Source organism: Saccopteryx bilineata, chromosome 2 (genome assembly GCF_036850765.1).
Source record: "Saccopteryx bilineata isolate mSacBil1 chromosome 2, mSacBil1_pri_phased_curated, whole genome shotgun sequence".
Lineage (NCBI taxonomy): Eukaryota > Metazoa > Chordata > Mammalia > Chiroptera > Emballonuridae > Saccopteryx > Saccopteryx bilineata.
This window is the reverse complement of record NC_089491.1, coordinates 219,453,312-219,465,780: the sequence shown is the minus strand read 5'-3', so window position 1 is coordinate 219,465,780 and position 12,469 is coordinate 219,453,312. Positions and strand designations below refer to the sequence as shown.

Genomic DNA, 12,469 nt, shown 5'->3' with positions numbered 1-12,469 from the left:
GAACTAGCGTGTGTGGTGGCAAGTGCTGGACTCCCCAGGAAGCTGGGAAGTCAGAGCAGATGCTGAGGACCACGGGGGCTGCAGACAGGGAAGGTGGGGGCTGGGAACAAGATCAGAGCCCACACCCCTCTTGGAGTGGGGTTGGAAATGTTTTGAAGCTGATCTTGCATGTGAACAGATCCAGGCTGTGTGTGTGTCAGTGTGTGGTGTTGGGAGTGTACAAAGTTGAGGAGTCATCCCAGCCCATGGGGGTGAGTAGGTGGAGTGAGGCGACACTCATTAACTCGTCTGAGGGAGGCTGTGATGTGGCCGCCTGTCAGGAAGGAAAGGGGCCAGGTTGTGCTGTTTGCGGAAGGCTGCCAGGCTGGCAGGAAGGAATCACCTGGACTTCTTGCTTCTACCCACGTGAGTTGGCAGCACTGTGCAACATACAAAGCCTGGTGTTTCCCGTGGTGTTGATGCACCTTAGTGTGGTCTCTGTGGGGGTGAGACCATACTGAGAAATAGGATGGTCCAGGTCTTTAGATGATGCACTTGAGAATTTAGAGACCCCTCCTCTTCTTCTTCTCTTTCTCCCCCACCCCCAACCTTGACTCACTGTGAGTTCAAGCATTTCCCTACAGCAGTGAAATGAGGAAATGGCTCTGACACTAATAAAAATGTTTATTAGGAACCTTTGAAAATGTGGAAAAGATCAGAGGAAAGATCAAAGCTCTCCTAGAATTCAAGCCCTCAGCAAACTGCCTCTCAGCTGGGCTCCCTGCTGTTCTCACAAGCATAGCCATATCACAGCACCACCTTGTGTGCCTGCTGTCAGGCAGCACTTTTCTGCATAAATATCTCTTCTTTAATTAGGTTTCTTCATGACAGTATAATATGCCATTTTGTGAACGTCTCATCATTCACATGCTGTTTCAAAATCCTGCTAAAATAAATGCCCATGAACACTGGCTTCCCTCGCCTGCCCTGCCTGCTGCCCATGCCTCGGCTGGTCAGAGCTGACATTCAGATGAGCCACTGGCCGCAGGCAACCCAGGGCAAGAAGGGCAGGAACGGAGTCATGCAGTCTTCCACTTGGCAGATACTTGTTGAGCATTCACCAGAGGCAGGCATCACCCTGGGGGCTGCAGGTGCAAACATAGTAAAGGTAAAACATGCCTGGTGTGCTTGAGTGCTGGCAGGGAACCAGTGGTGCAGGCAGCAGGCATGAAGACCAGTAAATACAAACCGTCACTCCTGTAGTGATAAGTGTGGTGGGAAGAATAAACCAGGGCATTGGAGCCAAGTGATGGGAGTGTGGGAACTATGTGTGTGTGTGGGGGGGGAGCGGCGGCGTGGACAGAGTCCAGCAGAGACAAGATGTGCTCATGGATGGAACTCTGTCCATTTATCCATGTGGCTAGGACATGAGGGGTCCTAACTGCATCTCAGATTGGGATGGACCGTGTGACCAGAGCCTGACAACTGAAGAATAGGACCTGGTGTGGAACCAGATACACTTTCTGGATATACTGCGCTTTTCACAGAGGGCTCTCTCTGTCTGTGCATAACTTCTTCCTCTTCTGATATAAAAAAGTTACTTTTTAGCACATGGCAAGCTCCCTGGTATCTCTTTGGACATGGGGAGAAGAGACAACCTGGGTAGAGGTCCCATGTCTTGCCTTTTCCATGTCCTTGGCCTTTGCTCAGCTGGCCCTGGGGCACCTTCCTGCCTATTCCACCTCTTTCCCTGCACCAACCCGTAGTCCCCACCCCAGGACCCACTGCCCATGGAGCAGGACAAATGCCCAAGGCACAGGCCTTGGGCTTGAAGAAACCCACTGTGGTTTTGGAAAATACTGTCGATTTAAAACAAAACCCAATTTAAAAACAAATACAAAAGTAAGCCCAGCATTGGGTGTGAGTAAACCAGGAGCCTCTATCTCCAGCTATGGGGGCACTACCGGTCAAGTCTTATGGGCAGCACTGGCTGGTCACTGCTGGACCAGTGTCTACTTCATAGGCCGAGCTGGAGACAAGCACAGCACTCCTGTCATTTCTATCATTTCTCCTGCATAAGGACATGTGGGACACACAGCACCAGAGGGAACAGGAAATCAACACAAAGAACAGACAAGAATGTGGCTGGATATAAGAGACATAAATGTTGATGGACAGAGATTTGACTTGGGGTGGTCAACACACAATACAGTTTACAGAGGTGTTGTAGAATTGTGCACCTGAAACCTGTATAATTTTGTTAACCAGTGTCATTCCAATAAATTTAATTAAGACTCTTAAAAAAAAATGAATGTGGCTGGAGCTGGAGTTCAGGTCCATACACCCTACTCCACGCTCAGAGTCTGGGCACAACGGGGTTCCCTCTCTCCGGGGCCTTTGCCCCAAATGCTCCCACCCCTGATGTTTCCACCTGCCTCCTCAGCCCAGTCTGAGGAGCCCCCTGGACTGGGGCCCCCTGCTGCCTAGACTTGCTGTGGTCCCTCCCCCCTAGCACTTGGTACCACTGGGACTTTTGAGTCCTTGGGATGACTTGACAGTGTCCACCTCCCCTGAGGCAAGGGGGGAGGTCTCTGTGGACAAGGACAGGAGGACACAGCAGTGGCAGCTGAGGGAGAATTAAGGCCTTCTTTTTCTATGTGCACACTTATATTTTTGCTTTTTCTAAAGTGGTCGTGTGCTCCTTGAGAACTATGGGGTAGGAAGAAATTTTCCTTTCCCAATCCAAGTTCTTCCAGCCAGTCTAATAATTAAATCAACATAAGACTGATTAATGAGAGAAAACACCCAACTTTAATACATATGTCTGTACACACGGGAACCCCACATACATGAGACGTCCAAGGACAGACATGGGGAATGAGGGATATGTGACATTCCGAGCTGAGGATGAGGTAAGGCTCCTGGGGCTTCAGAGGTAAGGAGGGTCAGGACGATAAGAAGAGCAGATATACGGTCTTAGAAGTTTGCCTTGCCCTATATATTGGTCAAAAGAAGTAATTTCCGGTGATAACTCTTATTATGGTCAAAGTTCCTAATTTATATTCCTCTAGGTAGTGGAAGGAGGGGCAGAAATTTCTCTTGAGCCCAAAGGGTCTGAGTTGCCTTTAACTCAAAATAATCCACATACCACCCAGGCACATCTGGGGGTAACTTGTTCCGAACCCCGACAGTGAATAAAGGAAAAAATAAAGCTCTAATAAGAAAAAGATGTGAATGCCATGGAAACTGTGGAAACATACAGCAATGACTTTATGGTAAGATATAAAATGAAAAAAATGAGCCCCAAATTTATTTTTGTATAACTGTGAGTTGAGCAATCAGAAGTGTTTCACAGTAGAAAGCTTTACTTTAGGACTTTTTGTTTGTTTGTTTGTTTTTTGTTGTTGTTGGGTTTTTTTTGTATTTTTCTGAAGCTGGAAACGGGGAGAGACAGTCAGACAGACTCTCGCATGCGCCCGACCGGGATCCACCTGGCACGCCCACCAGGGGGCGACGCTCTGCCCACCAGGGGGCGATGCTCTGCCCCTCCGGGGCGTCGCTCTGTTGCGACCAGAGCCACTCTAGCGCCTGGGGCAGAGGCCAAGGAGCCATCCCCAGCGCCTGGGCCATCTTTGCTCCAATGGAGCCTTGGCTGCGGGAGGGGAAGAGAGAGACAGAGAGGAAGAAGAGGGGGAGGGGTGGAGAAGCAGATGGGCGCTTCTTCTGTGTGCCCTGGCCGGGAATCGAACCCAGGACCCCTTGCACGCCAGGCCGACGCTCTACCACTGAGCCAACCGGCCAGGGCAGGACTTTTTGTTGTTGATTGCACTTTTCATTACATAGTGGCCCTTTGAGACCAGCCCTCCCTCCAAAGCCCACAAAGATAGGCTCACCCTGCCTTCCACTTGGGGAGAGGAAAGATGGTGACCCCAAGGTGGTGGGGAGAGGAGAGAGAGGTGATGACCCCAAAGTGGTGAATGGGGAGGACAAGGAGATGATGAGTCCCAAGCCCCATGTGCACTGCCCTCCCACTCCCAGCCACTCCCTCCTGGCCTGCAGATCAGTCACACCTGCGGAGGCAAGTCCTCTGCCTCTGACAGCAGATGTAAGAATGGGTGGGGTTGGGCGGAAGCAGGATGGGCCTGAGGGCAGGTGAGATGGAAGAAAGAGAAGAGCTCTTGCCTTTCAGATTCCTCCCCTGGAGCAGAGCTTTGGCTACAAATAGACTGGTGGTCAGGCAGAGCGACTGAAGTCACATGAAGGGGTGCCGTTAAGATCCAGGACGTGCTAACTGCACACATGTGCATGTGAACATACACAAAACACACATTTAACACATGCACAAACAGCACCCACAGACTTACCTACCCCTACTGCACAAATACCTGTCCAACACAGACACACACACCACAGGAACCCTCTATTTACACAGGAAACAAAAGTACTGTACTGCTGCTGTGAAGCCAGTAGCCACCATCATGGCCATTCACATGCAGGTTTGCATTAGTTTTGGACAGTCGGTAATGAAACAACGGAGCCAAGAACTGGTGGGCCATTAGCTTTAATCCTAGCTCGCACCCGGCAAGCAAGGCTCCAAAACCCACTGGGATACAAAACCCACTCATTCAGTGCTCAAAAAGCTACTGACTTATCCGAGTTTCCTAGAATCAAAAGCTTCTAGCTCACCAGACTTATTCATCTCTGTTCCCCATCTCCTTCTCCCTGCACAAACTCTGCACAAACTGGCTTCTCCTTCAGCACTCCGCCATCTTGGCTGCTTCTCCTGGTCTCCTCTATGTGGCCTCTCTCTGCTCTCCTCTCTAATGCTAATCTCAGGAACCGAGAGAGCAAGCTCCCGGTCGCCCCACTTTATAGTATAGAAATCAACCTTTAATCCAATATACAAACAAGGAAGTCTCAGATACAAAGTCACTTATCTGAGGCATAATGGGATTCCTCCTGAGAGTGCACCACCCCACATCAAAAAGGGTGGGAAAGGCTTAGTCCTAAAACCAAGCCCTAGGCTACAAGGATCCTGCCTGCCCACAGCCCGCCTCCAACACACATTAATATAATAATGCCCATCCCAAGCAAGAAGGGCAACCAATACCATCACCTGCGTGATGGGCTTTCACGTGGGCAGCGCCATCTTTAACAAAGTGAGCATAATATATTTTATCTGCCCAATAACTGCAAAGGAGCGTATGCTAATCTTCTGCTCTATGATGTTTTCTTCATTTTTTAAAAAACAGGGGCCACAACTTCTCAGTTGATTTGTCTCTCCACCATGTACTACAAATGTCCTTGTCATGCAACCCAGATTAGGACTCCAGGTTCTGAGCAGCTGATAATGGAAGCAGGCAGGTGGATGGGCAGGACCTGGGGTCCAAAGCAGGTGCAAGTCATGGTAGGGGTGATGTGGGCTGGATTAGAAGCCAGGCAGGCCCCTCTGCAGCACAGTGGAGAGCAGGGGCTAGAGGGAGGAGCTGAGGGCAGTTGTCAGGGAGGTGGTAGTGGAGTAAAGTTGTCTTCACCGTGAAGAGCATGTGGCTAGGGACTGGCCAGGGACAAGGTTTCTAGGCTGGTTTAAGAGTGAAGTCAGGGAGTGTCCAGCACGATGTGCTGGGGGTGAGGGGCACAAGGAAGATGTAGAGAGGCTTAGAGAGTGGGGGCAGGCAAGTGTCTAGTTGCCAAGCTGCTCAGGGGTCCAGGCAGGAGATGACTGGGCCAGGAAGGGCAGTGGAACTGAGGTGGGCATTTAGTAGAAATCCAGTGGGTTTCACATACAGAAGTTAAGAACAATGGAGCTGGGGCCTCTGTTTCCTGCAAGGACCAGACACAGGCAAATGCAAGTTACAAGAGGTCTGGGATGAGTAGGCTCTCTGCATTGTGAGGCCTGTTGGATGCCTTTGAGGACAGGACTCAATGCACAACTGCCACGAGGAAGGAGCTGAGTTCTGTGTCGGGAGCACCCACCTGAGGCATTAGAAACAGAGCAGACATAACTAGGGGGGGTGGGGGGGAGGTTGGGAAGGCTCTGGTGAGGGGCAGCTGGACCTCCGGGAGGGAGAGGGGCCTCCTGGGCCAGGTCCTGGCGGCAGGGGCATGCCAGACAGAGTGGAGGAAGCTGGCCTTCACAGCGCCCCTCCCGGAGGCTCCACTTGGTAAAGTGGGCACGGGACACCGCAGGGGACCGGGTGGGCACTCGTGGGGAAGGCCATCTAAGGCTTCGTGGGTCACAGGGCAATCCTTCCCAAGCGGTCGTAGGAGATGAAGATGGGCCAAGTGGGGAGTGGGGTCTGGGGCTGAGCCTACAAGGAAGAGAGGCTGGACGCACCATCGCCACGTGGGCTAATGCGCCCATGAGGCTGGACAGGAGGAGCCCAGTGTCCTCCTCTTCCATCCGTTGTCGCTCAGTGATAAACATCTTTGTTCAAATCGCCCACCTTCCCGCTGTTCCCACCATACTGAGGGCCAGAGGACGACTCCCGTGGGAGTCGGGGAAGACACCATCCCGATTAAACTCGGGGTTGGTTGCGTCCACCCGGACCTTGCCCCCAGCTTGGAGCCCGGATCCCACGTGCCGTCTCCGGCAGCTGCAGGAGCAGCTCTCTCCTGGGGCGGGGGCGCGGGCGGCCCACGAGCGCTGGGACTGAGAATAAGGAGAAAACACCCCACTCTACCGCGCGGGGGTGCTCGGACCCCAGGGAGCGGTCGATTACCTCTCTATGCACGAGTTTTTCCCAACGTCACCCAGCCCAGTCCAGCCAAGCCCAGCCCACCTCCTGGTCCAGCCGGACGCCCAAGCCCTCCCTGATTCCCGGCCCCACGGCCCCGCCTCCCGCCCCGCCGCGCCCCACCCCCATGGTCAGTACCTCCGCGCTCCGCCCCTTGCTCGTCCCGCGGTCCTCCCCGCCCCGCCCCGCCCCGAGACCCGCCCTCTGCCCGTCCCGGCCGCGGCCGGAGTGCGGGGGCCGAGCGGGCGCACCGCCGCGGAGGGTGCAGCATCCGCGGCGCAGACCGTCCGGCCGGTGGAGCATGGCGCCGAGGTGCGGGCCGCGGGGGCTGCGAGGCGGGTGGAGGAAGCGGTGTCGCACGGACGGGGGGGGGGACACGCACGGCTAACTAACCTGTGGCATGTCGTCCGCAGGTGGCCCTGGCTGCGGCCGCTGCGGCGGCGCCTCCTGGACGTGCTTGGGCTCCCAGTCTTGTTCATAGTCCTTACCTCGGCGGAGCCAGGTAAGAACAGAGGGGACGAGAAAGTACGCGCGCCAGGCCGCCTGCACCCGGCGCTTTGTGAGGGTCTCTGGCAGTTCCGGCGGTGGTGGCCTTCTCACCTCCAGCCCATCTCCACTTCGGCCCCAGGAGGCGGCCCCGGCTCTGCCCACGCGCACTAGTGGCTCGCGGGAGGCTGGCGGAGGAGGGTCGGGGTGGGGCCGGGCTCTGTGTTCTGCGCCGGCCATTCATTCTTTGGCTATGGGGGTTCGCGCCACCGCCGCGCATCGCAGGATTCAGGGACTGGGCTGGGCTCGGGGTGGTGTGGGCCGTCCCCACCGTGAGCCCCTCGTGTCGTGACCAAACTTTGGAGACTCCGCGAGAAAGTTGGTGTGCTTGGCCGTCCGTTCTGCCGGCCGAGGGCCAGCGAGGGGCTGTGGTCGTGCTGGTGGTCGTTCCATTCGCAGTGGCTCGGGAGACGCCCGCGTACCCACCGCCCGCTCGCCAGGCCTGTGTCGCCGTCATTGGCCTCGTCCTTCCTAGCTCCTGAGTGGCCTCAATGGCTTGCGTGCGCCTCCGGGTCCCTAGAGTGACCGCGCGCGGTAGCTGGCAGATCTCCGGGAAAGACGGTGCAGTTCAGATCGAAGCCACTTAGTTTCCAACCTGTTGAGCAAAAACTGCTCGGGTTCCCCAGGGCCAGCCTTTGTGCTTCGCTAGGGCCGCCAGGCCTCTGTCCCCGCGGTCGCAGCGGTGTCGGGTTGCGCGCGGTCCCTTTTGATGCTGCAGAGCTTCGGCAGAACAATGCGCAGAAGTCCGTTGTTTGACCGCACCCGCTGCTTTTCCCGCGTGCGCCGCAAACTGTGCGGTGGGCGCAGTTCCAGCCGCGCTAAAACTCCCTCTGCCACCAGTTTTTGGGACCTGGTTCCTGACCATGAGGCTGCCAGGTCCTCTTCGCGACACACCCTATGATGGCCCGGGAGGAGGTGGCGGCGCCAGGAGGATGCCAGACCCCAGGGGATCCCCGCCTCCAGAGTCCCGTGTTTTGTCGCTGGTAGAACTAGGATGCTGTGCGTAGACATTCGTCTCCTCTTGGTTCCAGTGAAAGCAAGAGACTGTAACTGGTCACCATGGAAGCAACACCTGGTTGCCACAGCTGTTGAGAGAGTAGAGACCAGACAGAGGGGAAGTCATTCTGGGGAGAGACAAGTAATAATTTGTTCCATTGTTTCCAATTGGCTTAGGTTAAATAGTAGCGCAGACCTTATTAGAAGTACCTCTCATAAGCATTTGCCAAAAGCACCTGCTTGTAGATAGCAGGTAACTTCTCATTCACTCCAGGGGGTACTTGGGGGACATGTTTACCCTTTCACAGAGCCCTGAGTTCTTACTGATCGCTCAGGCCATTTGGGGTGGCTACTCATGGTTTCAGGGCCTGTCCCTTCAGTTTATGGAGTACAGGGACACCCTAAGGCCCAGACTCCTGCTCCTGAAGCAGGAATTTGTAAGGCTAAACCGTCATTTACAGTCAGGTAACATGGAGAAAAGTACAGGCACTGGAGTGTCCAGCCCCAGCTTCAGAAACATCCTTATCAAGGAGAGGAGATCAAGGCTGAGGACTTTCCCCCTCCCTGTAAAAAGTAACATGTCATGTCTGCAAGCTTTGGTGGAATGAAGTCCTGAGGTCTGAGGGTAGGGTGCTCATGTCAGTGCAGACTTTGGGGTGGGGGGCTGCAGTGGGGGGTCTGTTGAAGAATGAAGGAAGGAAAGCCCCTTGACAGGGTATATAGGATGTGGCTTTTTCTAAACCTGGAGGTTAAAGCAGGAAGCAGGCTCACCAGGGGCTGTGTGCTGCTGTGCACCCCTCCACCTCCACCCCCACCCTGTCTTTTTGACTGGGAGGATACAGGTTCTATACCCAGCTGGGACCAAGTCCCCTTGAAATGGGTTGATAATTGCCCCCTGTAGGTGTTACAGGAGAACTAACCTGTGTGAAATGCTGACTTAACAGGGGCTCAGTTTGTTCTAGAAACGCTTAAAAATCACCCTAGGGAACCAAAGACTTGAGGCCCAGTTTGCAGACTTGCACACTTTTCTTTCTGACAAAAAATGATGCATTTTTTCATGTCTCTGTGATGCACTTGACTTGCTGTTTCTTGCAAGGTTTAGTCGTTGGGCTCTGATGCTCTCGGATGGCGTTTTGTGCATTTCCCCCTTTATCAGAAGCCTGGCAGAAGCAGGAGCTGAACAGCGTTGATGACTCTGGAGGCTCAATGCTGCCTTGCACCCCTTTTCTGGTGGAAGGGTGTGGACTCACTGGTGCCAAAATGGCCTTCGACCCTGGGAGGTGTTTGTGAATCAGAGTCGGGCTGAGGCAGGACAGCATCTAGCTGGGTTTCTGAGGCATCTTGTTTCTGGCTTCTCCCATATGTGACCCCAGTATCAGGCTTTGTCAGTTTCCCCACCCCTAGGCCCTTGGTCTCTGGGCTACCCAAGACCACAGGTCCCTGCTCCCACCCCCCCACCCCCATTTCTGGAGGGAGCTGCCATGTTGGAGTCATAAGACACAGCCAGCACCCTATGGCCCCACGTCAATGGTGTCTGTCATCGAGGACCTAGGCTGATAGGAAAGAGGTCTTGTCTTAGGCCAGCCTGTTTCTAGGTAAAGCTGTCACCAGAGCTCACCTGCTAGTGAGTCTTCAGGGTTCAGGTGTGGGACCGCTAATATAGTTTTGAATTTCAGAAAAACTTGTTTTTCAGGGTACTCCTGTTTTCCTTTAAAAGAAGGAGATGGGGGAAGTCTAGGCAAGGAAACCTAGAAGGAGCAAAACCGACTCCATCCAGAAATTCATTCCAAACATAGTGCATGTGGGGCTCCGGGAGAACCCTGCTCTACCTGCCCTCGCTTAACCTTAAAAAATACACACGTGCATGAATACACATGCATGCATGTGCACATAAACACATGCACACACACATACCTGGTTCTCTCTTCATCCAGGCTTTTGAAAGGTTTGGTTTTCTGGGTCCCTGGGAGTTGAGAGGAACCCTGTGTAAGGTGTCTGCCCTGCCTCTGGTGTGAGTAGTGGCACTGCTCCAGAACAGCTCCAGGACAGCAGCCTGTGTGCTGCCCAGGGGAAGGAGTCACCGTGATGCCCTGCTGCTCAGCTGTCCATCCAGGGCTGGGTGGCCCGGCTGCTTCTCAGGAAGGTGCTGCTCACCCAGCCCCAAAGAGGGTTGTGTAAGGCTCTCCATGTTGCCCAGATCAGAACACACTGAACCCCTGTAGGGCCTGGAGCTGGAGTACCTGTAGGAGACCCTAGTCTACCCTGGCACTTTCCTGAAAGACAGTGATAGAAATGTGGCAAAGACCCGTCTTCTAACTCAGTGTTCAACAAGCCTCCTTATCCCTCATGACATGAGGACTTCTGGGAAAGACCCACCAGCAAAGGGGGTGGCATCCAGGATGAGGGTTCAGGCTCAGATGAGGGTGTGGCTTGGAGCAAGCTGGTCTTGCTGCAGTCTTGACTGATGAGCAGCTCCCAGACAGGGTTCTGTCTGTAGTGACCCCTCTGCCAAGACACACCTGTAGCCCTGGTGGAGGCGTAGCCACCCAGGTGACTTCAGGGCCCCATCATAGATGTCACACTGCTCTCTGAGAAGGCTCTGGGTTTGCCGTTATCTGTGAGGAACAGATGCTGCCCTGGACTGCAGCCCTCCCACCAGAACACAGCTGGCTAAGCAGCAGCTGTTAAATGCTTCAGTACCAGCCTGGTTGAAAGTGGGTATCACAGGACCTGACATGTAAAACTCCTTAAAACTTGGTGAGGGGAGGGGTAAAATATTGAAATATAAGTTTGATGTGCTTATAGAACATTATTAAATTTGATACATTTAGACAACAGTGGCCCAGAAAGATGATGAGAACAGATGGGAGGGATACCGTGTGCTCTGGCCTCCAGAACTGCCTGCTTGACCAGGTCACGTGGCTTCTCTGGACTCTGGGCCTATTATCCCTGATGGTTTAGGTCTGGGACAGCCCTCTGCCAGGTCCTGTGGGGTCCCTCAGCCCATTCCTGTCCTCCTTCGGTTCAGGAAGAGCCAGCATTGTTGGTCCAATTCGGGATCCTCCTGAGGCGGACTGAGACAGCTGTGCCTGACCCAGGGCTGCCTGGTTCCCTTCCCCGAACCTGGGGATCCCCTCTACACTGCTGTGAGCAGCAGGTGTCACTTTGTAAAGACACACAGTGCATATAATAATGTACACTGTGTTTTATACCACACATTGTATCTTTACATCACACAAGGTATCTTTGTGTCTGCACATACCACCTGGTGTATCTCAAGGAGACAGGAAGCTCCCAGTGGGCAGGGTGCTTTTTTGTTGTGTTCCTAGAACTACTCAGTGCCAACAACAGGAGGAAGAAGAGTGCCTGCTGGCTGGCCAATGGCATAATGCTTTAGATTGGTGCTCTGGGCCACTGCAGAATGGCTGTCAGAAGGAGCTTTTGATCATGGATGCGCTGAGTCAGATTCAGTTTGGAGACCGCAGGGCAGAGTGTCTGCTCCACCCGCTGTGCCTGCAGGAGCGCGTCCTGCTTGCCCGCTTCTCTGGCACAGGCAGGCCTGAGCATGGCCTTTCTGGCTATCCTCGGCGAGAGCCTCAGAAAGGAGAACCTGTTTGCAGGCCCGTTCATCTTTCTGGAATTCCATGCTGGCAGACAGGGTCACTCCTGGGCTGATCTGTGATAAGATAGCATGGGGCAGGGGTACTCAGCACTAGGTTGGGGTGGCTGGTGGGGCTCTGGTCAGCCCTGGAAGACCAGGAGGCTCTGTGGTGGGCATGAGCCAATGCTGGGTCCAGTCGGCCCAGGCACTGGCCTTGGGTTAGGGTTGACCTTTATAGGGTGTTTTCAGGGAAAAGACGTCAGATCAGAACCAAAGGCTGGGCGCAGGGCCAGAAAGGTAATGGGGTGGGGATCATGTGAGGAGCAAGTCTGTGATGCATTGTAATGGCGACAGCACCACGTGCTATTGATGGATTAATTGGCTGCTTTTGGGGAGGCCTGGGCTGAAAGTCTGCAAATATCTTGTGTTATTTGTTTGTATTTTTATTCATTCAGTTTTTCATTTAATTTTGGTCTGAAGAACTCATTTTTACATTTGCACTGTTGTTTTGAATGGATTCAGAATTAGCCGTGGTTGGGCCTTCTCTGTTTTCAATCCAAGTTTAGAAATTTTGAGACAGTCCCAGGACTTGGCAGCTGAGTCCCTGTCG

General features: G+C 53.9%; 1 protein-coding gene across 1 annotated transcript in view; it reads left to right on the top strand.

The window, feature by feature from the left end:
* The first annotated feature begins 6,911 nt into the window (after positions 1-6,911).
* Positions 6,912-12,469, top strand: part of COL18A1 (collagen type XVIII alpha 1 chain) — a 92,647-nt gene continuing 87,089 nt past the window's right edge. Inside the window, exons 1-2 of the mRNA XM_066259155.1 lie at positions 6,912-7,028; positions 7,130-7,218. Of these exons, the coding sequence (XP_066115252.1) occupies positions 7,018-7,028; positions 7,130-7,218 (100 nt within the window). The 5' untranslated portion in view covers positions 6,912-7,017. The remainder of the gene's footprint in view (positions 7,029-7,129; positions 7,219-12,469) is intronic.